The sequence below is a fragment of the Chrysemys picta genome, chromosome 13, assembly GCF_011386835.1.
Source record: "Chrysemys picta bellii isolate R12L10 chromosome 13, ASM1138683v2, whole genome shotgun sequence".
NCBI classification, from domain to species: Eukaryota; Metazoa; Chordata; order Testudines; family Emydidae; genus Chrysemys; species Chrysemys picta.
In genome coordinates this window covers 52,361,111-52,386,882 of record NC_088803.1, presented here as the reverse complement: position 1 = coordinate 52,386,882, position 25,772 = coordinate 52,361,111, and the positions used below count along the sequence as shown (strand labels likewise).

The 25,772-nt window shown below is 53.2% G+C and overlaps 1 protein-coding gene and 1 long non-coding RNA gene across 3 annotated transcripts; one reads left to right on the top strand and one right to left on the bottom strand.

Moving 5' to 3' along the window:
• Positions 1-6,906: 6,906 nt before the first annotated feature.
• On the bottom strand, positions 6,907-22,941 carry FKBP1A (FKBP prolyl isomerase 1A). 2 transcript variants are annotated; one of them, XM_005304922.5, is made up of 5 exons: positions 22,797-22,941; positions 22,643-22,690; positions 11,210-11,322; positions 8,402-8,563; positions 6,907-7,966 (listed from the first exon to the last, which is right to left on the bottom strand). In XM_005304922.5, the coding sequence occupies exons 1-4, from the start codon at positions 22,831-22,833 to the stop codon at positions 8,435-8,437; spliced, it is 327 nt and encodes a 108-aa protein (XP_005304979.1). In that variant the 5' UTR covers positions 22,834-22,941; the 3' UTR covers positions 6,907-7,966; positions 8,402-8,434. The 2 variants fall into 2 exon arrangements, with proteins under 2 accessions (XP_005304979.1, XP_005304978.2); XM_005304921.5 differs by lacking the exons at positions 22,643-22,690; positions 22,797-22,941 and adding an exon at positions 20,551-20,768.
• Positions 22,942-23,003: 62 nt separating this feature from the next.
• LOC122172397 (uncharacterized) lies at positions 23,004-25,603 on the top strand. Its single transcript, XR_006172702.2, has 2 exons — positions 23,004-23,312; positions 24,311-25,603. It is a non-coding gene; the product is annotated as an uncharacterized LOC122172397 (long non-coding RNA).
• Positions 25,604-25,772: the final 169 nt, after the last annotated feature.

The window sequence follows — 25,772 nt, the reverse complement described above, 5'->3', positions numbered from 1 at the left end:
CCTAAAGGCTCAAAAACCAGCAGGCAAATCCTCACAAAACCCACAGTTCTTCGGTTTAAAGAGTTCATTATTTTAGGGGGCTTGGCCCAAGATTTTTGGGCACCGGGAGTTGGCAGTAACTTGATCCCGCAAGCTGAGTGTTGTAGCCATGCAGACCCCAGTGGAAATACTCACCTGGGTAACAGTACTAATACCCAGCTCTTACCGACCACCATCCTTCAAAGACTTCACAGGATCAGGGCCATACAGAACTTTTCATCCATGGATCTCAAAGCACTTCACAAAGTTGGTCAGTATCATCCCTGTTTTACAGATGGGGAAACTGAGGCACGGAGGGGTGACATGGCTTGTCCAAGGTCAGCTGGCAGGCCACTACCGGAGCTGGGCCTAGAACCCACCCTGAGTCCTTGACTCGTGCTCTATCCACCAGCCCCCACTGCCTCTCTATCAGACAGTAATCTATCAACATTATAAGAGCTGTAGTAATAAAGACACTCCCATGCATTTCAGGCTTTTTCCCTTACTGGGCTTTAAAAAAAAAGATAGGATCGCTTTTTATTTATAGTCCAAACTTAGCAAAAAGGAAACACTCCACGTACACGGTGACAAGTCCATCTGATTTCAGCGTCTCACTAATCGGAGGTTCTATTTGTAACACAATGAATTTTGGTTTTTTATCCATTATATATTAGTTTTACCCAGACAGTGTCCAAGTGACCCAGCCGACAATAACCAAGCGAGAAGTGCCAGGACGACACAGATTTCTATTTCACGCTAAAGAAAATGCCTTTGAAAAACCATCCCTACTTTGAAGGAGTCCGTCCCTCTGTCATGTCCCTGCTGCTGCCTGTCGCGTAGCGTGTGGGAATCTACGTGCCACATGCCAGAACGCAGCCAGGGCTCCCTCTGCAAACCCTGCTGAGAGAAATGTGAACTCGCACAGTCCCTGCAGGCTGCATCCTGTCGCCAGGACCCGGCCCTGTCTGTTCAGAGAGGCCCAGCCCCGGAAAAAGCTACAACAATGGAGCTCATACAGCTGGTCATTGTTGATCTCTCTCCTGGCAGCTGAGCGTCCTGACCTACTTTAGCAAGAGTAGAATGAGAGGCCTTGGGCACCCTGAGATTCCCGCTCTCGGCTTCCACCCTTGTCAGGATACCGCTTGGGATAACTGGCCAGACTCACCTTCCGGGCTGGACTCTTACCCCCAAGAGAATTAGGCGGATTGCTTGTTAAGCACTACCCCTGTGCTCAGCCCTGGACACAGACACAGAGCCCAAGCCTGACCGCATTGACACCAATAGAAAAAAATCCTGTTGGCTTCTCCAGCAGCAGGTCCACGTCCCAGTGCACTAGGCATGGACGTGACGTGACTGAGGCCCTGGGATGTGCTGGAGGAGTCATCCGCCCTGGGCTGTTTGTGGGTGTTGCAGAGAAATAGATGCCATCCTCCCTCGGGCCCTGCACTCGGGAACAGGAACACGGAGCCCCTCACGCCTGGAGGAACTAGCTCTGTGGAGAGGTGGCTGGGTGGGAGCCGGGACTGCCATCCGACCATCCGTGGTGCATTGAGCGCCTGGCTTTTCCCAGAGCCGAGCTGCTGGGGCAGCATGGAGAGATTGGCAGCTGCTGTCTGAGCCACACATGGGAGAACAGCAGGGGGGTAGCTTCTGGCCTCCGTGCTCCTTCACTTACCCCCGACCAAATTCGCACCATGCATAACTCCCACTGCTGGAGAAATACTGGGGTGCGGGAGAGACAATCACAGAAGGGAACTGCGTGTTTCCCTCGTGCATCAGCCCTTCCACCCACACCCCAACTCACTCCCACGCTCTCCCTTCGAGCACAGCCCCCGCTCGACAGCTCCCCGGGGGGGGAACAGCCACGTATGACACCCCGCTCTGCTCATGACATCAGCTCCCTGTTCAAACCCGTCATCCTGCACCTGGGCTCCGTGGGTGGAAAGGCTCCATCTGAGGGCCAATGGGCTGAGAGACACGGCGCGGCCAGCGCTTGCTTAACGTTGCTACACTTGGCCTGTATGGCAACTGTTGCTAAGTAGCACAGGAATTGGGGCTGCGAGCCAGAGGGGTCACTTATGAACCCGATAGAAAACAAGGAAGCAGATTACAGTATTTTCACAGCCACAATAAATGGAGGCAGAACAGGAGTTCAGCACCAAAAGGTCAAACATGTGCCATGGAGCTATCTTCACCACCCAGTGACTCATGCGTTTGTTACATAAAGGGGGGGAAGGGCAAAGAGGGAGGGAAGGGGAAAAGTAGACTGAAAAGCAGGAGGGGGATTGCTCTGTGGGCTCTGGCACCCTGGCGGGGACCGAAAACTCACTGCTGGGCTGGACACACACTGCGAGAAGCTATCCAGAACTGGCCCCGTGTGGGGTTCGGGGCGCCCGGGAATGCCGTTCTAACAGTCGGCCTCACTAAGGGCAGGAGGCCAGGGCTTGATACAATCCAGGGAAAATACCTTGACACACCATTTGTACTGCTAAAAATGAGCCATCGTTGGTCTCAGAATAAACTCCCCCAAAAGCCAGAAACCAGCCTCCACCGGTCCAGCCAGCCTGCCTTTGCTCAGCCTGCACAGACATACTCCCGCGGGGCTCCGCAGGACGCAGCACTGCCAGGCGCTGGTTAATAATTAAAGCAAAGAAACCCGCAGCCTGTTTTTTAATCTGTGCCTCAAGCACCCACCTAGAGTTGGTCCTTCTGCACGGAGCGCTGAGCGGCACCGGGCAGCGTTTATACCCAGGCACCTGGAGGACAAAGGCACTGCTGTCCTGGGATCCGGCAGCACCCGGCCGCTCAGCCTGGGGAGAAGGGTCAGGGCTTTGGCCAAGCCGTACTGAGCAGCAGAGCGGTGCTGGAGCCATGCTGACATGTTCAGCGTGGCAGGCTCCACGCTGCGGCTTAGGCTAACAGCTCAGAGGAAGATGGAGCTGGCCCTAGCTTTAATGTAAGGCAGGATTTTCACAGGCATCAAAGTAGCTTGAGAGCAAAAGTGCCCATAGATGCTTTAGAAAACCCCACTCAATCAGGGCCCCCCGGGAGGGTGGGGGGCAGCAAGTGGGGCAATTTGCCCCAGGTGCCCCCACGAGAATATAGTATTCTATAGTATTGCAACTTTTTTTTATGGAAGGGCCCCCCAAAATTGCTTTGCCCCAGGCCCCCTGAATCCTCTGTGCGGCCCTGCACTCAATTTCCTCTACCCCCAGTTCACGCTCAGGCCTTCAGAAAGTCGGGGGGGGGGGGGGGGGGCAGGTTTTAATGACAGGCCAAAGCCTTTCCAGGTGAGGCAGCGGGGCTAAGAGTATCAGTACCTCATTATCGCTGTTAGGAACTCAGAGGCGAGGTGGTGACTCAGACGCTATTTTAAAGGGTGGAACCCCCCATCCCACCCCCACCACCTCGAGTTCTGAATCACTGGCACTGTAAATAGTGAGAATTTCGAAGCCAGGCACAGAACTGCTGTCTGATGAAGGGACTCAGCCCCTGGGATAATTGCTGGATGGGCGGGCGAGGAAGCTGGGATTCAGGAAAGCTTGATTCAGCGTGCTCAGCTGTGCCACTGCTTCCTCACGTGGCCTTGAGCAAGTCACCCAACTTCTCCACACCCCAATCTCCTCCGCTGTGTCATGCCACCGGTTACCCACCTTCACAAGGCAGCGTGAGATCCACACTCGTAGTGCAGTTAATGGATGGCCCCTGGGCCCAGATCCCTAAGCACCACCTCCACTCACTGCCCTGCTGAAGTCACAGGGCAACGGAGGACGCGCTGTGACAGAGCGATGGCTGTAGGTGAACGGGCCCCATTCGCGATGAGAGCAGGGTGCGAATCTGACTTCTGTCCAAGCGGCTTTATTGTTCGCTGCTCTAGATCTCCATTCCCTCTACCAGGGCAAAGCTCTTTGGAAGTTGTCTGCCCCCTTTGATGGAGCTTGAGAAGGGGTCAACTGCTATTTTCTTACCCCAGAAGAATCCTGTAAGCTGAGCTGTTGAGATCTTTGATGGCCACAAACGGCAGCACTCAGAAGTCAGAGCACTTACACGGGGGGGAGAGTCCACCTGAGTGCAGATCTGTGCTGGGCAAACTCCCCCACTGCACATGGAGCAGACCCCGGAGCACCCGTCCCAGCCCAGGAACAGCCAGCGCTCCAGGAACAAAGCCAGTCGCGGGTTTGGGGAAGGGTGAAAGCAGAGATTTGGCTCAGCTCAGTCAACTTTGCACCATTGCTTGCGGAGTGAACATAGAGGGCCTCAAAGGCAGAGTTCTATTTAGATATATACTTCCTGCTCATTCACTAGCACCCTCAGCTCCCCCCTTCCCTCTCTGGCAAGCAAATCTTTGGAGGACCTGAACATTAAGGCCACTGGAGGCTATGCCCAGCCTCAGTTCTTACTGCCCCCAATGAAGGGAATGCCAACAGCTCAGCCTCTTCATGCCAACCCTCCTCCTCTTGGCCCAGCTCTGGGGTGGAGAATAGTGCAGCGGCAACTCGAATTCAGCTCTTCCAATGATCTTGCACCAGGCACTCAGAGAGCCCGGACAGAAAGCAGTAATGATTTCACATTTAAAGCCAGGGAAAAAAAAGTAAAGTATTCATTAAACGAAGCATTTTAGTAATTACGACTCTTCTGTCCTTTGCTGGATGAATTACCCTCGAGAGGGAATGTTCTGCTACTATCAAAGAAATCAACTGCGACTCATGTGCTTTGCCTGCTTTAAGCAATCAGTATGTGATTGAAACTGATAAACATCAGAGGTCTCTGGCAGTTTCATGAGGAGCCGGGAGCACGGCCTGGATCTAGTCACAAGGAGCCGGGGGCTGCTGCTGCTCAGATTGCAGAACAGGGTCATCGCTTTTGGACAGGGACTGGATTTTTTCCAGCAACAACTGAAAAATCCCCAAACCAAAAACAGTTGGTTTGTTTCAAACCAAAACTGAATTTTCAGGTGTCCCCCCCCCCGCACAAAGCAAGACGATCAGGGATGCACCCCCTGGTGTGGGTGTCCCTAAATCTCCGCTTGCCAGAAGCTGAATCACTCGATGACTGCCCCGTTCTGTTGATTCCCTCTGAAGCATTGGCACTGACCCGTCGGACACAGGATACTGGGCTAGATGGACCATTGGTCTGAGCCAATATGGCCGTACTGATGTAAACAAATCTCATTGTGTATCAAAAACACCTGACACAGAGACAAAGATTCCCCCCCCTCAGGTTTTTGTTTACAGCACGGGTCGGCAGCCTTTTAGGAGTGGTGTGCCAAGCCTTCATTTCTTCACTCTGATTAATTGAAGGTTTTGCATGCCAGTAATACATTTTCACAAGGTCTCTTTCCTCTAAGTCTATAATATAGAACTAAACTATTGTTGTATGTAAAGTAAATAAGGTTTTTAAAATGTTTAAGAAGCTTCATTTAAAATTAAGTTAAAATGCAGAGCCCCCCGGACCGGTGGCCAGGACCCGGGTAGCCTGAGTGCTGCCTTCGGCACGCGTGCCATTGGTTGCCTACCCCTGCTCTCTAGCTTACTAGCGATCATTTCCCCCCTCAACAAATTCAAGACTCAAAATTCCTCTCATGCCCTTGGACCAAAAATAAATAAATAAATAAAATAAAGCCACCCCCATGGACCAAGAGCTAAATGAACTCAGCAGTACGTGAGCACAAGCCCGACTGTCCTACACAGGCTAGAGAGATGGATTTTGATTAGGCAAATCTACTTGCAGGGGCATGAGTGCTGCACAGCTTCTGCTACCGCACAGCCACTAAACCAGAGTCCAAGGTGTAACTTCGATCTCCTTCCCACGGACAAATGCCGACGTTGGTATCTGATGTCCATAAACAGTAGCATCAGGTCTCCTCTCCGTACCACCGGTGCAGAGTAAGCCCTCTGGGTGGGTACAGCAGTGTGTCTGCTCCCAGCCCCACACTCACCCTCCACTGACTTTCTTCCTCCATTTGCACAAGAAGCAATTTCAATGTCCTGCTGCTCCCACTTGGCAGTAAAAGTGACACAATCTGGCCAGATTCACTGTCCGGCACAGAGAAAAGTAATCAAGGGTTAGGAAGAGCGCGCAGGCAAGCAGGACACAGGGGCAGGTGACCAGAAGAGAAAAGGGGGGTGAGGGGCAGAGAGAAAGACATGGCACTTGTTAGAGAGATGACAGAGGTGGGGAACTAGAAGGTCTTTGGGGCGTCAAACATTTTGCATTTGTGACAATCAGACAAACTTCTCCCCAGCAGGGGTTCCCAACCTCCTGCCCTACTCACAACCCAATTCCTAGCAGCTGGGCAGAGTCACCAGCAGCTCTCTGCTTTCCCGGCTTCAGGTGGGGCGTGGCTGCTGTTCTCACTAATCAGCTAGGAATCAGAAAGGCCTCGGGAGCCCTGTGTGCTCCCTGCTCAGGGCTGTACTACCACCCTCCCCTCCGTGCAGAAACAGGGCTCGCTCCCTGCCCCACGTGCAGGCTGAGAACTGGAACGCTAAGCCCTGGCCCAATGCCCTGAGACGGAGGGATAAACCATTCCAGCCAGGGCTTTCGAACGCTCCAAGCTGGTGCTGAGGTGAAGGCAATTCCCCCCCTCAACGCCTGCCAGGTGATACTTTTAATAGCTTTACGGTAATGCAATTATGGGAACTTAGGCAAGCTGCCCTGTCACTGACACTCAAGGCGTCTAAGGCGTCTCAGCCTCTCTGAGCCGAAAGGGCCGAGATACCGAATTCAAACGCTTCGCTCTGGAGAGACCTGGCACACCTCAGCCAACGAAGGCAGCTGTGCATCCGCACAGATCTGCTGCCTCCACCCCCAGCTTCCGTGTCAGCGCGCTGTTAGCCAGCCGGGCTCAGCGGCAGAGAGGCGAGCGAAAAACCCCCGACACAGGCGTTGAGAAAAGCCAGCATAAAGCATTTTATTGCAATAATAAAACGTGATACTTTAATGTGGTGGAGGAGGACGTGATGGCGGCAATTTCTCTTACCAAAAATTACTACACAGGGCAGAGGCAGGCGAGTGGGAAGGACCGCAGCGGAGCAGGAGCTGTGCGTCATACGTGAGACTGCTGCAGGCTGTGATGACCAGCATCAAGTTTTGGTAGAGAACACTCAGGTCTAAGTCGTAATGACGACGACTGGGGTTTGGGTTTTCTCTTGTGGGCTGGTTTCTTTTTGTATCTCCCCCCTTCCCCACCCCCCCGTAAACAGCACCTTCAATTTAAAAGTTCAATTCAAGTTCTTGAATTTAGGTAGTTGCAGAGCTTTGATGGCTAAAGATAAAAAGGTCTTTGAAATACAAGAGAAAATAACCAAGAGATGGAAAAGTCAATGGGTAGCGATGGGGGCAGCTGTCAGGGCAGCCCCAGCCACCCTGGAGGAAAAATACTGCTGGGGCATCAACACCGCGTTGAAACTGTCCTTCCACAAGGCAGACGGGAAAGGGGAAGCGAGTCGCTCCCAGGGGCCCAGTTTCAGCCAAGGGAACAAATACATTAGCCTAGAACTACTCTGCTTTCCAGAGTCAATCAGCCCTCGATAGCGCCTCGAGAGCTATGGCTTTTGGAGCAGCAGCCGTTTGTTTTTTTTAATACACAATAGATATTTGCATCCAAAAAATTAACAGGTTTTCTTTGTTCAAACAATTCCTAGCTCAGGTTAACCCATCCGTGTACTTACTGGTAAATGCTCCATCATACACAACTTAATCTATACCCAGAACAAAAAGAAGATTAAGAATTTGACCCCCCAAATGGTGAGGTTTACGACGTATAGTTGAAAAGACAAAAGCACAACACAAGGAGGAAGAGTCAGAAGCAAAGCTGAGTGATCAGACACATTCAATCAGGGATACGGTTATACAACGAGTGTCGTGGAATATCAGGAAAAGCTCCAGACAAAGTCATGTGCATTTTTCTTGAAGCCGAGATTCTGGAGTCCTCCATGTGCCAAACCTGGAGGAGAGAGAAGAGGAGCCAATGCATCAAAGTGGGCTGCGGAGGGAGCCCAACTCGGAGTCCCAAGACCCCTGGAGGGAGTAACTGGGGTACGTGAGGGGATTTGAAGACAAAACCATTGCAGCCCGGAGCAGGCGCATTCTGAGGCATGTTCGGCTTTTGCAATTAACTCTCCCGCCTGCCGCACGAAGCCCCATTTGCTGTGCTGGGTTAGGAGCAGATCTATGCTCTGCTTCACCTCGGAGCAGGCCAAGCCACCCAAATCTCTACACACAAGCAGGCTCCGTCTACTTGCCTCAAACCCTGTTACAGGCAACACTGTCCCCCTCCCCACACACTCCTGACTGATGCGACTTCCCCGCCTCTGAGATGAGCAGAACCAACTGTAGGACATGCAGTTCAAGTGCTGGCGGTCACCAGGCCTTCACCTACCCAAGAACAGGGAGTTGAGGAAGGGGCCTCCTGTCATTCCAATTTCATAAGCTCCACATCAAAAATTAGCGTGGCATTTGGGGGGATGATGCCTGGGTGGCCAGTAGAACCATAGGCGTAATCTGGAGAGATGATCATCTTTGCTCTCTGCCCGACACTCATCTGTGGAAAGACACAGAACAAAGTCAGACGAATGCAAAAACTCCAAAACAGGCAAAGGCACCTCGACAGCGCAAAGCATGTTCTAGCCGGGGCAGCTACCCACAGGGCAGCGCCCGATGTTAGCACGCGGGCATTCTGCCCACCGCACAGAGGAGACATCATGCAGGGAACAGACAACAGAACAATGACCACGGTCAGGCTGCTCGTGTGCTCAGACCACTGCCCGTCATGCTGACAAAGTCTCATCGTTTCCTTGTATTCCCCTGTCTGTAGCTATCTGTTATCTTGTCTTAGACTCTGGCTGTAAGCTCTTTGGGGGAGAGGCCGCCGTTTGTTCAGGGTTCGTACGTCGCTAGCACATGGACCAGCATCTCTTCATGACTACGGCTCCCAGGCACTAGGGTAACACAGATAATTAATAATAATTAGCCCTTGCAATGCAGCCCATCCTCCTCCTCAGGTTATTCCTGAAGACAAAGAGGGAGAAGAAATCACTTATCTCCTGTACGTGCTCAGATTCCATCCTGCTCCTACTGATGGATCTAGGAGGTGACTGTGTGGGAACTAATTCCATGTAGACTAGATTACAGACGAACACGGGAATCACCTCACTCAGAATGAATGCACCCATGATTCTTGTGAGAAGGGAATACGTTAGCTATGTGCACTAACCTTTCTGCCCACGGTACTTCAGCACCATGGCAGATGCTCCTTTCTCTGGTTAGTCAAAGACCCGCAGCCTCAGCTAGTGTAAGTTTGATGCCAGGCTCCACAGTTCTGCAGGGGATTGGCATAAACCATGGAAGAGATATGCACCTGTATCCAAGTTCCTGACCCAACCAGCATTACAGCAGACAGCTGTTCTGCTCTGATCAGGGGCTGGGTTACAGGCATGCTGCATGGGACGTCAACCAAAGACACGGGGACTCGCACATGTGCTGTGTGGACAAAGGCAGCTAATGAAGCCTCCTGTGCCACCCACTCTGAACGGAGACAGCTCAGCGTTCCACCCACGAGCACTCTGCAAAGCGCAGCGGAAAGCCAGGAATAAGAGAAGAATGAGACTGGGGGGAAATCTCGGACTTGGCTTCGATTCCTCCTGTCGCCCCTGCCTAGACATGGACATGTTAGGACAACAGCTACAAGGGCACGCCCGTTGCCTAGTGATGGTTAGTCCTCCAAGCCACAGATGCCCTGGAAGCCCCACCCCAGCACACATTTCGCCCCCATCACTTCGGGTGGAAGGTACTTGGGGTGAGATTTTCCAGAGCACCCAAGCGCTAGTGAAAGTCCATGGGAGTTTGGTGCTTTAGAAAATACCATCATTCTTCTGGCTACATGTGCTGGCCCAGCCAGGTGGGGAAAGGAGAGCAGTGCAGAGACAGTAACACTCGGCGGGAGGAGGAGATGACAAAAGAGCAGGGCAGACTGACACCCCCCGTTACAGAGACACAGAAGACTGACAGTGAAATGGATGCAAATCTGAGTGACACACCCTGGAACAGGAGCAAGGCCCAAGGCCCTGGGCACAGGGAACGCAACAGGAGACGCAGGAAGCCGGTGGGGAGTAGACAACAGGAAGTAGGAAGAGCATTTGAAAGAGGAAAGCGAAGGACACACTGAAAATGGGCTACACGTCCTATTTTTAGATCCTGGTTAAGGCGATGCACTCAGGAGAGGAAGCAGAATAGAAGATGCCCTTCATATGAGCTGTGAGAAGGGGAGCTCACAGCCCATTTCCTCAGGATACTGGCCAGCTCTGTATTAGGCAGGGGCTGCTACACACAAGGCGAAGCGTGAGTCCTGCACAGTCAGGAACGATGGGAAGTAAGTATCCACGTCCTACTGAAACTGCAGGGTCTCAAAGGGGGCAGGGCAGAGCCCAGGAACCCAACTGGAATTTGGCCAGGACAATACAGGTTGCACTCTCCCGCCTACAGCATGCCTTGGGCTCCATTTTCCAGGGACACATTTATTTACTATCTAGCATCTAGGAGCCCTCGTCATAGACCAGGGCCCCACTGTGCTAGGTGCTGTACAAACACAGAACCAAAAGATGGTCTCTGCCCCACAGAGTTGACAATCTAAGTATAAGCTGAGACGCCAGATGGATACAGACATACAGGGGAGCCCCAAGGAAAACAGTGAGGCACTATAGGTCAGCATGACAGGCGATGGTCTGAGCACGCCAGCAGCCAGCCACTGTCCCGTTTTTTGTAGGCACCATAGCAAAGAAGAGTTTTAAGGAGAGATCTGATGGTGGACAGTGATTTTGCAGATGTTTACAGGGAGCTCTTCCCAAGCAGGAGGGGCAGCCCGGGAGATGGTAGCCCCAGTTTGGGTCTGTCTCATCTGAGAGACTGTGTTGGGTCAGTGCAGATTCAGCAGGAGAGATGGCACCTACTGAGTCACTGACACCCTGTAGGTGTCCCACTGAAGGGCTTGGCAGGCCCAACCCCGCTGAGCTCATCAGATCCAGGAGGCGGTGAGGCAGAAGGTGACATTTACTCCCACACTTAAAATCCTGGATCGGGGAAAAGAAGAGAACAGCACATGCCGCAAGCATGAGTCTCTCCCACGTCTCTGATCCTCAGCTGCTCATCTCCAAACTGCCCTCGCAACAGACAGAGGGACACAGCAACACACCTGCGCAACCCCTTCTTCCCAGCCGCGGATCACCTCCTGCTTGCCCATCACAAACTTGAATGGCTTGTTCCTGTCGCGGGAGGAATCAAACTTTTTCCCATCCTCCAGCATACCTGAAAAGAGAAGCAATACGTCAAACACGCAGCATGGAAAAGACCCCACGCCGCGTCAGACCCTGGTGCAGTCTGACCACCCGTGTGAACAGCAGGGTACTGGCTCCCAGACACCGATGCCAAACGTTGCAGTCCTGGGATCAGGGTGGGCTCCCAGCAGAGGTCAGTTACTGGCCTCCAGGGGGCAGCTTTTCAAGTACAGATGCCCCCACAGGATGCACGCCCAGATTGCAGAGCTCCCAGAGGGAAGACGTTCCCAAACACCACTTGCAGCTGGACCCAATGAATTGAGTGCAACTCCAGATGCTATGCCTTCTAGCTGGCAATGCAAGGGGAGAAGCTAAGGTCACGGAGAGAAGAAATGTTCAGACAGAACAGGTGGATTCCTGACATGTCAGATCACATGCAAGCCTCATGAGCCCAGAAGAAAGATGGGAACAACAATGATGGCGGGGAGGGGGAAGAGCCCTTCCATCGCCTGGTGCTCCTTGATGGGTCATGTCGCACAGCAGACTGCACCCTTGTTCTTGCTGGCCTGATCGCACCTTGCTCTTCACAAGGTTAAAATCCCCAGTTAGTCTGTAGGAGCACAGAGAAATCGCTCCTCTCGCTTCTGCCCACAGATCTGCAACCACCAATTGCCATGCCAACCAGGCACGCAAAGCTGAAAGAAGCGGTGCAGTGAATGCCAGGCTTGCTGGCTCCTGCGCTACCAACCCCACCCAGCTAAGAGGGGAGATGGCAGGGCTTTTAGAGAGCCAACACTGCACAGCACACCCACGCTGGTCTCCTGCTAGAAGCTGTAATGGAGGCACTCGCATCAAGGTGTTTCTCCTGGATCCCCTGGCTTGTTTCAGTCTGGATTTGAGCGCACAAGAACCCACAGGCTGCAGCCAGAATCGGGGCCATGTTATGCTAAGTGCAGAATACACACCTCTTCTAAGGGAGCCCTGTACCTCGCCCTTACCACAGTGAGTGCATTGGTACTTCGGCTAAAGCAAGGTTAACATCCTCAGGGCTAAATATAGTTCCTGAACACAAGCAAAGGAGGAATTTCCTCCTCTTCTGGCAGTTCCCTCCCTTGCTCCTTGGAGTTTCCGTGACCTTCTTGGGGAAACTTGGGAGCTTTCACTGCCTTATACAAGCAGCAGAGCTTGTCCATTGGCCAAGTTTCTTACACAAACGGCCAACCCAGGAATAAGCCCTTTGGGGGCTGCACACATGAGAGGAGCCTGGAGCACACAATGCATCAAAAGTGATTTCTGCACCACCGGGTGTTCTCATGGAGTCAGCATCCCATTTTACTGGCTTTGTCCTCATCCCACACATTCCTCTAGCCCTCCACACGTGGCCAGAGGCAGCCAGGGGACAGTCTAGCCAGTTCCAAGGGGAACTGAGCTGGGACCCCACCAACACAAGAAATCCAAACCATGGGGCTTCCGAGAACAGCCACAGAACTAGGGGCTCAAGGTGCACAGGAAATCGTTGTGCTCACTAAACCGAAGCAGCGCAATGAAGCGGGTCTGTAAGCAGAACTAAAGGGTCACACTATCAGTTTGCTACAAAGGATGCCTGAGGCGGTTTAGCCCAGGGACGGGTCTCCTTTCTACAGGAGCCCTAGATCCCGCTAACAACAGGTGACTGAGAAATCAACCCCCACAGGCACCAGACTGGAACAGGCTAGTTAGCTCCTACAAACAGGCTGAAGAGTAACCAAGAGTGTAATGATTAACTAACTGCATTACCCACACTCCTCTTTTCCCCAGTTCTTCAAAAACAAGCATGTTTTCCCCAACAGAAGCTGTTTTACTCTTGGAAAAATAAATCCGTTGTCTCGTCCAGCAGGACACTGTCCAGAGAGATTTCCCCTAATCAGGGCAGACAGTGAGTCACTGCCCGGGGGCAAGAGGACAAAATGCACTGTGTACACGGGGAGAACAAATTACATCTTACTTCAGACTGTGTTATCACAGCAGCCAGAGTGTCTAGGGCCATAACCAAATAGGAAGTGGGTGGGAGGGCCAAGGATACGGGTCTGGGTAGAGCCGCTTGGAGAGGAGCAATATAATGGAAGGAAGGGGACGGACAAAGCCCCGTGCTGGGAGAGCAGTAACCACTGAAGTTCCTCGCATGTGTGAATACACCAGTGAAGGGAGATGCAAGCAGCACAAGAACTCGCCCTACACAATGCCGACTAGATGAGCTGCTCCTTGATAGATCAATCTGGGAATGAGTTGTGTGTGCACTGGCTCAAATCGGCTGTCCCTGACCGGCCCTGTCAAAACAACCATGCGACAGGACTGCTACCACCACACTCAGCGGGTGGGATCCCTGCTCGTCAGGCCGCCTGCTGCTATCCAACCAGCATTCCCGAGGGGTATAGACACAAACCCACACCAAGCGAGACAAGGCCTTTCCAAACGAGGCCCATTAGCTCCCCACTCACCAGCAGTGCTGAGGCAGCACCGCCTGCCTTTCCAAGGCTAAAGACTCGAAGCCAGCAGAGCACATTTGAAAGGCAAAATAATTCCCAAGCCAGGTACACAAAGTGAAATCTGCCCTACAGTGATCCACACGCTTTCTAACCTGTGTGAAACAGCCCTCGCCGCACGGCACAGTTCAGATTTAATAACAGGCTGGAGCACGTTGCCGTGCGGAGACCATTCTTGTACAATCCATTACAGAACATTTCCAGAGTACCTCCCAAAGTGCTGTAATTACCATCGCCTTACAATAGCGAAAAACACAAAGCACAGAGCGCCCGGCCCCCATTCTAGCTCGCAGCGCCCCAGGCTCCGCCATGGCGCTGCCCCGTTGAGAGCGTAGGCGAGCCGGCCGATAATGGGGATTGTCTGCAAGTACAGAGCGTGCTGGCAGGCTAAGAGGAGCTCCGTGCCTTGCTGCGTGTCAGAGGAGATCTAACTGCAATTAGCCCAGTTCTCACACGGTACTGTCCAGCTCCATTCAGGTCACCCACTAGCACTCCACCCTACCTCCATGCAGGCCTGTGTTTGCTGGAGTTTTGTTCATTTACAGGAATAAGCTCCAGGGATTTTTCAAATACTGCTAATGTGCCCAATGCTTGGAAAGCAGCTTCATTGCACCAAAGAATTCAACTCCGAGGTCCCTGGCTCAGCAAGTCAGCACCGGCATAGCCCTGCCAAGCAAAACACCGGCCTGGTCCAGGGAACAATGAGCTAGTAGTCACTGTTTGCTTTTCTCGGGGATACAATCCCTCTCGGTTCTCAGCCTTCTCGCACCTGGGCTCCACAAACCAGCCACCGTCTGCTGCACCTCACTCAAATCCCACAATCCTTTGAGCCACACACTGGGTGCCGCGCCAAAGCAGGGAGCAGAAGGCTGGTAGTTTTACAGGGTCAGGCTGGACAGTGTTTCGCTATCCTCCCCTCTCCCACCACCACCACGGTGTTCTCGTCCGAGGCTTCTTTTCCGGGAAGCAGAACGCAATGCTGCCAGGGAGGTGCTGCAACCAGCACAAAGAGAGAGGGAGTGAACTTTCCCTCTGGCTGATAATCCCCTCCCCCCCCCCAGCTCCTCTTCCCTCTCCCAATTATCAGCATTCTATTAATGAGGGGTGTGGCACAGGAGCCCCTCACGCTCCGAAGGGACAGGTATGGCCATTCTTTTCCTCTCCCCGGCGCCTCTGCACCCTCAGTTTAGCACCCGGCCCTGGTGGCGTGCATGCTTACAGCACCAGGGATGGCACCAAGGTTACTGATTTCCTCTCCCCTACAGCTTGTGACTTCGGTATAGAGCTGAGCACCTCATGGCCCAGCTACGACGTTCGTGCTAGGGAGTTCCCACAAGCCAACTGCAAACTATAGTGACAAAGGGAGAAACTATTCCCTAACCTTGCCTGCTCTACATTCAGGCACAATGCACCACGGCCAGGCCAGCGCTCGAAGTCTGTGCACCAGTGAACCGCCTCCTGCCCTGGCCAATGTGTGCAGTGGGGTGGACACCAAGGCATCCAATTTCCTGCAGAATTTAAACTCATGTAAGAGGCCCCAGTGAGGATCAGGGCACCGCTGTAACAGGCAGTGCACAGGGAAATGTGGCCCCAGCCCTGAAGAGCTTCACTTTCCAAGTATGACCCGATGAAGTGTTTTCCTGAGTCTGCAAACGCATGGCTCTAGTGCCTCTGCTCACATCTGCCCCCTGGGGCAGAGGGAAATTAACAGGATGCTAGTCAGTTTCACAGATGCTCTTTGGAACCCTCTGGGCAGCTGTGACACTGTCAAAAATCAAGTCACTTCCACACTGCAGCGGATTGGGGAAGCTCTAGCAGATCCTGGAGTTATGCCGAGCGGAGAACCATCCCGAAAGAGAGGGGCAGAGTAGCGAAGACAGCTACCCCTTTTCTTCAGATGCTCTGGGACCAGAGACTCTTTCCTTCCAGTGGCTGGAGGCGAAGCATCAAGACACCAACTAATCAGAGGCTGAAATGGAGCCCACAAGCAGGAAAGCACCCTGGGAACCCCAGCCCCCTCCTTTGCTCTCCGGCAGTGGAGAGGGCCGGGGTGGGAGAGAGCCAGGCTGCCCACCGGGACGTTGCCTCCCGACTCCCATGAGCAGAGCTCTGCTTCCTGGGCCTTCTGTATTTACTCCTGTAGCGGGTTTGGACTGGATGTTTCTCATTCGTCCCCTTGAGCAAGAGGACAACGTGCTGCATCTGGCATGTTACTGCAAACCCATGTCGCTAGCTGAGGTCTACACGCCTTTAGAAACAACCACAGAGCAAAACCAGCTGCAAAGGAGACAGGAGGATGTGTCCCCCACCCTCCCTTAGCATCGCCTCTCATGCAAGGTTCCCCTCTTCAAGAGCCCCTCCCCCTCAAAAAGAAACGAGCCTGCAACTCAACAGCTCTGGGCTACATCAGAGGGGAGGTGTAGTGAGCTCCAAAGGCGAGCACCAGACGTGCCGCAGCTCCAGCCCAGGCCCCTCCATGGACCAAGTGTGGCTGCCTGGCCCAGGGCAAGAGCCACTCCCTCAGGCAGGCTGTTCCCATGCCATTAAGGACGTGGAGCCTTGTACCAATTCCTCTTTGGAGGCCTGATCTCTGAGATCATGGCACAAACTGCTGACAGCAAAACCAAGCCAACAGGAAGTTTAAGGTTCGCAGACAGGGTTATGTTTACTGTGCAATGCGAAAGAGAAGGCATTGTACTAGTACTGCGGGGCATGTAATCCAGAAAGCAATCTACCTCCTGCACCAGGGATCCCGGAACACAGCCCTTGGGTCTGCTTCAGGAGCTGCAGACAGCATGCACTTGGCCGTTCCCAAGATGCAATGGGCAAGCCAGCTAAAGCTCCCCTGCCCAGCACCCTGTCCTCTTGGTCAATAGTGCTGGAAGAGGGATGGCCTGAAATCCGCCTGCCCTCTGGATGAACCAGCAGCTTCAGGCCCCTCCATCTCCTAAACTGAAAAGCAGCGTCAAGGTAGACAAGGCCCTCACTGGAGAAGAGGCTGCGAGAAATGGCATGGAAAACAAAGAACATTCCTGCACTAGCACTGTTTACTGCACGAGGTATGAACAGAATGCCTATGTCATCCTAATGCTCTAAGATAGACACCTCTGCTCAGGCCAGCTGCGTTTCCTAACGACTGGTAAAGGGGCAGGAAACCTTGCAACGCTAGGTCAGCTACGATCAATCTGGCTCAGTTATGACCAACAGAGGTAGCCTGTGGATAACAGCAGCACACCAGAGGTCACCAGTCCAGCATCCTGCCAGTGACCAATGCCAGATGCTAAAGGAAGGTGTTAAACCCCACAATGGACAGTTACGTAACAACATACCCGTGAGGGAAATCTCTTCCTAACAACAGACAACAGTCATGCTTTGTATTTATAGCAGCACCTTGGGGCCCCAATCATGGATCAGCGACCCACTGTGCCAGGCGCCGCCCCAAACAGTTTACAGCCTACATGGACAGATTCTAACCTTCAAACCAATTCAAACAAACTCCTAACAAGCTCAGTGAGGTGCTATTAATTAAGGGACACTATTTGATTAATCTCCCCTCTAAGTTAGCCAGTGTTAATTTTTCTAGGCTCTTCCTACAGAAGCTTTTCCACATCCACTGCCCTTCTCTTGACCTTTTCTAATTTCTGCCACGTGCTGTAGAGATGTGAATGATTCAAACTGACCGCGGTATTCCAGGCGAGGCTACCACCAACTTCCACAACAGCCTGGGGATATTGTCCTTCCCTCAGTGCAGCCGCACACCTGACTGCCTCTTTCTCAGTGGCACCGTGCAGCAAGTGTTTTCACTGAGCTGGCCACAGTGACACCTACATCTCCCTTCCCGTGTCCCACATCCTGCATTTGCCGCCACTAAACTTCACCTTCCGGCCCTCACCCAGCTCACCCTCAGCAAGCGGGAACTCCCTCCACCTACCACGGCCAGCCAGAAGTCTGGAGTGCAGACACCACAATGAGAAGCGCTATGTGAACATCCCCATCATGTTACCCCATCTCCCACTTACATTAGGTCTTTCTGTGGCTCTTCTATCTCCCCTCGAGTCCCAACTGAGCTAAATAACTGCAACCTCAGTACACTTTGCCATCCTACTCGCCCCCCCCGCCCCCCGGATCATTAGTAACCAGCCCTAGCACGGATCCTTCGGACTCCTCACAATTAACCTACTTCCCCGGTCAGAAGCAGCTATTCAGTCCCACTATTTTCTCTTAGCCAGTTTCTAATACATGAGAGAACTTTACTCTCCACTTAGTTTCCTTAATAGCCTTTTGTAACAGACTTTATCAAAGGCTTTTTTGAAAACCCAAATGTGTTCTATCCAGCAGGGCTCCTTAGCCGCCGCATTACTAACCTCTCCAAGAATCCTCCCAGGTTGGAGAGAGACAACTTCCCATTACACACTGTACTGGTTGGTCTAGCATGCTTTCCTAGGTGCTTTAATACTATTCTTCTAACTTGTTTACCTGACACTGTGGTAAGGCGCATTGGTCTAATTGCCAGGATCACCCTGCCCCATTTTTAAAGACAGGCACAAGACTGATTACCCTACAATAGAGTGGCTGATTTTGATCAATTACATATTTGAGTTGGCTCCAGGTCTAGTTCCTGGTGGACAGGTGTCCATGGTGAAAGCCAAAATGGGGACTCAGCCAAGAGCATCCTCTTTCTGCTAGAGGTGGTCCCCGTGGAAGAGGGTCAAGGTACCTCGGTAGGGAAGCTCAGGGGAACACGGCCGCTCTGGCCCAGGAATACAGCCTATGCGGATTAGACACATCAAGCTCCAAGGATGTCAATCTTTCATGAACGCTCAGTTTGACCCATTTTATAAAATGAAACCCTTGTGGAAGTGCTGGGTCAGCCACCCTGGGGACCAGAGCCCACTACCACCCCACACGTGCAGTACACACATTCTATTGCTAAAGAACTGGTACAGCAACATCCTGAACACATACTTACGAAGTGGCAGCCTAGAGAGACGTCTCCACAGACTGCTGGCAAACGCAATACGTGCTTTTTACCTAAGTCACCACGCTCGAGAACCAGATGTGTTAAAATGAAACCAAATAGGACAAAGAAACAGGAACGCTGTGGTTTACCTGCACCCAGCGAAGCGAAGCTGCTTTGCTCTTGCTAATCACATCCATGCAAGAGAGCCTGAGCTTCTCTCGTTTTTCAAATTCAACATAATAGGTACATTGATCCTATTAAATAGACCGTTCTCAAAGATCCCCATTTAATTATGTTGCAATAATGGTTTCAGAACTAGATATTTGACAAAAAATAACTCTCATCAAATGACTCCAGAACTGTACCGTAATGAAGCCGAATTAAATAAGACCTGCATTGCCATGTAGCAATTGTGAGCCATTACAGAAAGCTACAAGTATGCAGCCTTGGGACAGGAAATTCCTTCACTGCCAAGAGGAGAAGCTGTTTGCACTTCAGACAATTCTGATTTGGGGATTAATCCCATACCTGTGCCCTTTAAGGTACCTGTTGGGAACCGCATACAATGCGCTCCAAATCAGTGCTCTCGTTTACGCGGTTCTAGATTCCAGGAATGTTACTAAACAGCCAGCGGACAGGGGAGTCGAGCTGTGCATGCCTGAAACGTTTATTTAGGACACAAGTCCCCTCTCCAATGTGCACCGCAGGCCTTGACAAGCCCCACGTACAGGGAGAGGGGGGTAGTAGAGCCAACAGCCACTGCGCAGACTGGAGAGTTTTGCTGGCATTGTCCCGGGGGGTCAGCAGACCAAGGTCTCTCACTGCTGAGCTGCCATTCTCTCAAGGAACCAAACATTCAGAGCAAACCCTCAGCCCCAAGGGCCATTAGAATATAAGCAGGGGGGGGGGGGGGGAACGGACGGGGTGGGGGGGGACAGCACTGAAGACAGGCTGCTGCTGCTTCGAAAGTAGCCTGAGATCTGTAGTGGGGATGGGACGGGAAGGAAACACTTGGGACAACTCCCCCTGAATGAATCTGTGGGGAGGAGTTAGGAAGGGATCCCATGGGCAAGCATCTGTGCTGCCTCAAAGCCAGTAAAGGCTCGCAATAGGGATGGGAGAGGGGACGCTGCTGGGGAGTTCGGAGGGCTGGCAGGCAGCAACGCTGGCCCACCGAGAGCCACTTGAGTGCCTGCCAGCCATCCCTTTGTTCTTCCACTGGCAGAGGAAATGGGGCTGCCGGCAAAAGAGGCAGCCCCACTTCCTCTCCCCCACCCCGCCCCCGATTAAAAGGTTGACGGGGAAGGAAGGAGAAGCAGATGGCCTGGTTGTGAGCCATCAGCCTTGCAGGAGCCAGCACAGAGATCTAGCCTCACCGTACCCTGGAACCTTCCCCTCCCCCTATCCCCACCATGGGGCAGGACTGTAAGGGGCACAGCTCCACAGCTTGGGGGAGGGAGATGGACCCAGGCGTTCCTCACCCCATCCTGACAGTGGCTCTTCTTCAAACAGTAGCAACCCCAGGAGACTGCCACCTCCCCTCTTTCCTTAGGACAGGAGGAAGACTAGAGTTTGGAGCATTGGAGACAGGGGAGAACTATCTGAGATGATTTATCTTAAAAGTGACGAAGTTACTGAAGACAGTGCTAATAGGCTAAGCTATAGCAACGTGTGCCTTAGAAAGACCTTGGAATGACCACCACCACGAACTGGGAGTCCTACGCTACCAAGCCAGAACAGAGACAGGCAACCAAGTCATAAAACATCCATCGCTCACCAAACGACAGCTGGCATCTCCCACTGCCTCTCTTTACAGCTACAGCGCTGATCCTAGAACCGAGAGCTGCAGGTTGGCTGAGCTGGTGTGCCATTTTACATCACAGCCAATCCGGCTTCAAACCAGGACGGCAAAGAATCGCCAAAGAGGGTAAAATAGGCTATTTCCTTGTCCCAGCAGATGCACAATGTTACATCATAGAGAGTGTTAAAAGGTAACAGGCAAGGAATGAGGATTGGACAGGAACAAGAACATGTGTCACTACAGGGCGTGCGGCTGTGGAGAGAGGTTAGTCTGCTCAGATATTTCTGAGCCACGGAGCAGCAAGCCCAACCCTTCTACACAGTTTTAATGTTTTTAATTGCTTGTCAGGAAGCCTTTACAATTAGGTTTAGTCAAGAATTTATGGGGAGAGAGAGAGAGAGATAACCTGACCAGAGCACAGAATGAACAGCTCCTTCACAGAAAAGATTCTCCAAAACAGAGAACTACCTCTGACTTCTTGTGTAAAGGAGACACTATCAACCACGTCATGGTACTTACACTCTACACTAATACAATTGTGTCTTGAGACCCAGTTAAAACACTGTCCCCTGACCTTCCCCTTCTTCTGTGGCTGAAGCTTTGGACAGCACCAAGACATTGACCGCATTATAGTCCTGCCTACGCTGAAGTTGGAATCCTATTACAATCAGGTTCTTGACACCTGTAATGTAGATGGACACACAGCATTTGGACTCCATGCCGCCATCCCACATGCTTATCCCTTTTCCACCATCAAAGGGAACAGACTTCTGGCTGAGAAGGGTAGAACACTGGAGATATTAGGGAAAGATGACGGGGCAAGTCGCTTGCGGGCCCTCCTGCTAGACCACAGAGCCAACCAAACAGTAGGACACCCAGAAACTTCACCAAAGCACCTCCTATTTGACCTACACCCAAGGGTGGGGCTGCTAAATGCATCTGTCTCTAGGGAACCCATCAGAAGACACACAGCAAAGAACAAAGTGAGATGATCCCTAGCAGAATATTGCATGCGAAGGAGCTTTCAAGCTACACAGCCCACCAGGGACTGCCTGAACATAGGGCTACAAAGCAGCTGCTTCAAGTGCTGCAGTGAACGGTTACCCCTTAAACATGTATCCCAGTCCGGGGGGGCGTCTGCTCTCGACTCTTGCGGGTTGGTCTCAGCACTTAGGGGGGCACGTACGCAAGGAGAGACTCCTTCTGTACCAGGCCTCTTCATAGCCTCGCAAAAGCCAGGTTCCAAAAGGCGAGCAACGGACTGCCCCCCAGCCAATCCACAATGGAGACCTCCATGTACCTTCCCCCCCTTACTCCTGGGGGGAGGGGAGGCAGTGGCCCATCCCATGGCCTCTCCCCCACAAGCCACACACCCTACTGTCATCCCCCCCAGCTCCATCAAATGCTTGGAGCTCCTCCACTCCACGATGCAGACCTGAGCCTCCACCCCATGGGGCACAGCCCCCACCCCACAGGGCACAGCCTATAGGGCATGGCCCCCCAGCACAGCCACCACCCCACGGAGCACAGCCTATAGGGCACAGTCCCCCCAGCACAGCCTCCCACAGGGCACAGCCCCCACCCCACGGGGCACAGCCTATAGGGCACAGCCCCCCAGCACAGCCTCCACCCCACGGGGCACAGCCCCCCAGCACAGCCTCCCACTGGGCACAGCCCCCACCCCACGGGGCACAGCCTATAGGGCATGCCCCCCCGGCACAGCCCCCACCCCACGGGGCACAGCCTATAGGGCACGGCCCCCCAGCACAGCCTCCACCCCACGGGGCACAGCCTATAGGACACAGCCCCCCAGCACAGCCTCCACCCCACGGGGCACAGCCCCCCAGCACAGCCCCCACCCCACGGGGCACAGCCTATAGGGCATGCCCCCCCGGCACAGCCCCCACCCCACGGGGCACAGCCCATAGGGCACGGCCCCCCCAGCACAGCCTCCCACGGGGCACAGCCCATAGGGCACAGCCCCCCAGCATAGCCCCCACCCCACGGGGCACGGCCCCCACCCCACGGGGCACGGCCCCCCGGCACAGCCCCCCGCGGCGGGACTCACCCGTGTAGTGCACCACGCAGGTCTGTCCGCGCTTGGGGAAGGTCCGCCCTGCGGGGAGAGACAGAGAGACCGTGAGCGGTGGGACCGGGGGGGGGGGGGGGATGGGGCGAGGCCGGGGGTCCCGCGGGGGGCGGCGGGCCCGGGCTCCCCTCACCGTCTCCGGGGGCGATGGTCTCCACGTGCACGCCCATCCCGCTGCCACAGCCACCGCCCGCCCGATCCCGCAGCCGCCGCACTCAGCTCAGGAGGAGACCGCGTGCGCATGCGCAGCCTCCTCGGCTCGGCCCGGCCGCACGCCGCCATAGAGAGCTCGCCGCCTAGAGAGGCCCCGCCCTGCGCGGAGGCGGCGGCCATCTTGCGTGAAGTCCCCCACCCCCTCGCTCCCCTGCGCGCGGAGCCGTGTCGGGCCGCCGCAGGGCGGCCATCTTGGCCCCACAAGGCGCGCCGGGATCGTTGCCATGGGAACCGGGCGCCCCTGAGCAGAGCCGCTGCCGCCCGCCGGCCTGGAGCCTCTCCTGCGCCGGGCACGTGTCCCAGCGGCTCCGTCCCCCCCACCCCCGAGATCGGGGCGCTGCAGTCACACGACTCCGGGAGCTGGGGCTTGGGAACATCGAGGTAGCGCTCCGCGTCCCTATTGCCCCAGGCCGGGCTCGCTGCAGAGAGCAGGCGGGTAAGACTGTCCAGAGAGCCCCATGAGCTCGCCTCCCTCCCAGCGCTTGTCGGGGTCAGCCCCGGGGGGCTTGGGGGGCTGCACTGATGCACTGTCAGGCCCGGCCTCCCTGTATCGGTGTAACGCCATCGCTCGGGGCGGGGGTGAAAATCCGACCTGGGCTGACAGCTCGCACGTGGGAAACACCAGGACACTTTTTTTTCGGGGGCGGGGAGGGTATAGTTGCCTATATTTAAAAAAGCCCCTAATCTCCGCCTGCCTGATCACCCTATACTAGGGTGACTAGATGTCCCTTTTTTTATATAGGCTTCTATTCCCCCCCACTCCCTGTCCCGATTTTTCACACTTGCTGTCTGGTCACCCTAGCCTATACTGTCCCCAGGGGACAGCACTGTGTCACAGGCAAGGTTCTCCTGCCGCCAGAGCTACCACCTCTCGGGGAGGTGGACACTACAGGAGAAGTAGTCGCGTCTTCACTAAAGCGCTACGGCCGCTACATCAGGGCTCTAGCTCTGTACCTGTAGACAAGCCCTCAGACTTTGAACTCTACATTCCAAGGCGCTTCCCCCCATTACGTGAGCAACTGTTTTATCCAATCTCTTAGGACCGACTGACCCATGTTCAACGAGAACTGTTTTATCCAAAAATCTCCTCGGGACCCAGGAGTGGCTTTGCATTGAAGAGGATTATTTCTAGTTAGAAGTCTTATTTTCTCATCTGAAGTGGAGGAATTCGACTTTTGCTAAGTGAGCAGGGATGCTTCACGGACAGGGAAGAATGTTAAAAAAGCAAACACTTTCAGTGGGTGGCATTAAAATGCGAGACAAGAGGAGCTGCGTGACATAATAGATAAGAGGCTGGAACACAGGATTTTAATTGAACTTCATTGCTCAAATCTTTTAGAAAGCAAAATATTCAAACTCCAACATTCCTGGTTTGCTTTGTTCTTAACTGTAGAAATATTTCAATTCACACACCCCCATTCTATTATTTGCCAGCTTGATGTCTCCCCCACTTCCACCAGACTGGTGCCAGCAGAGGAAAGGCAGTAAACCCAAATCCAAGATGGAAATAGGAAGGCGCGCGCTCGTCCCACTGCTGATTATTATCTCTGTCAAAGGGGACCGCAGCGATCTGCTCTGGAAATCTGTAGCATTTACCTTCCCCACTGGTAAATGGGAGTGAGGATGCGGGAAGGGAAGACACAGCTCTGTTTATTTATAAGTATTTTCATGATGCTCATCACTCAAGTATATGAGCACCTTGCCCGCTTTAATCATTTTAACTGCCCAGCTTCCCTATGAGGTAGGAAGTGTTACCATCTTTGTTATCAGCTGGTGAAACCATGCCACAGAAAGGTCACATGAGTAACCTGCAGAATAGCAATGGTCCAGATCACCTGATGTTTAACCACAGGATGATCCTTCCTCCCTAGTGGAGCTGTAGTGGTGCTAACTCCCACAAGCCCTTTAGGCAGCAATTAAAAATTTACCTATATTTTGCCGTCAGTTGACTGTAGCCCGAAGCACCCAAGACAGAGATGATCTGTTACACAAGATGTGATCACTAGTAGTATGCGAGATTCTATCTCATGTAATAGCATCATCAGTAGTGTGTTAATAAGTGCCTGGCGAAGACTGGTGCCACCAATGTACCACAGATTATCCTTAGAAAAGTAAAATGGCATCTGCTCACACCCCCAGTTTCCATCAGTGTACTGGCAGAAGTGAAGCTGAAAGCTTGTCAATAATTCCAGCCAGCGATTACCCCACGCTTCCTCAGGCGCCTCTCCGAGTTCTGAGCTCCACTCTGGCCTCACAGCAGACGGCTCAGGAGCTCTCCATGTCCCATCTACCCTGCTGGGTCAGGACCCAGCAAAGGTGTTTAGTGGCTCCTAGAAGTATCAGAACTAGCTTCTTCCAGCTCAGACACAGAGCTCCAGGAAAATGGCTTTGCCCAGTTAACCTTCCCCACATACAGTCTAAGCTCTAACAAAGGGCCTCCGGTACTTTCTTGGATCCAGCTGCTCTTCTGGCCAAACATGTTGTCAGCATCTCTGCTGTGCTCTCCGGAGAAACATCTTACCCCTAACTAGAGCTCCTCCCAGCTGAGAGACAAGTCTCTTTATAGCTGTAGCCAGTTTCAAGTATGCCCAGTCACCCTCCAGCCCTGCCGTAATCCCTTCCCTGTCAGACTGCATGTGAAGGCGTGTATATTCCACCACAAGACTATGTTAGAAAATACTGGTTCAAGACATAAAGCTCAGAAGAAAAATAAAGAGCTACATTAGGTCCGTGGTTCCCCGTTAACTGTTGTGGAAGGCTTGGTGGGTTTGTCGGTCACTTCTGAAGACCTAGATTCAAATCCCCCTTGAGCTTGGTGTTCTCATCTTACTCCTTACTGAACACCTGCAATGCCCACATGATTTCCAGGATCTCTTTAACAGAAGTTTCTTAATGG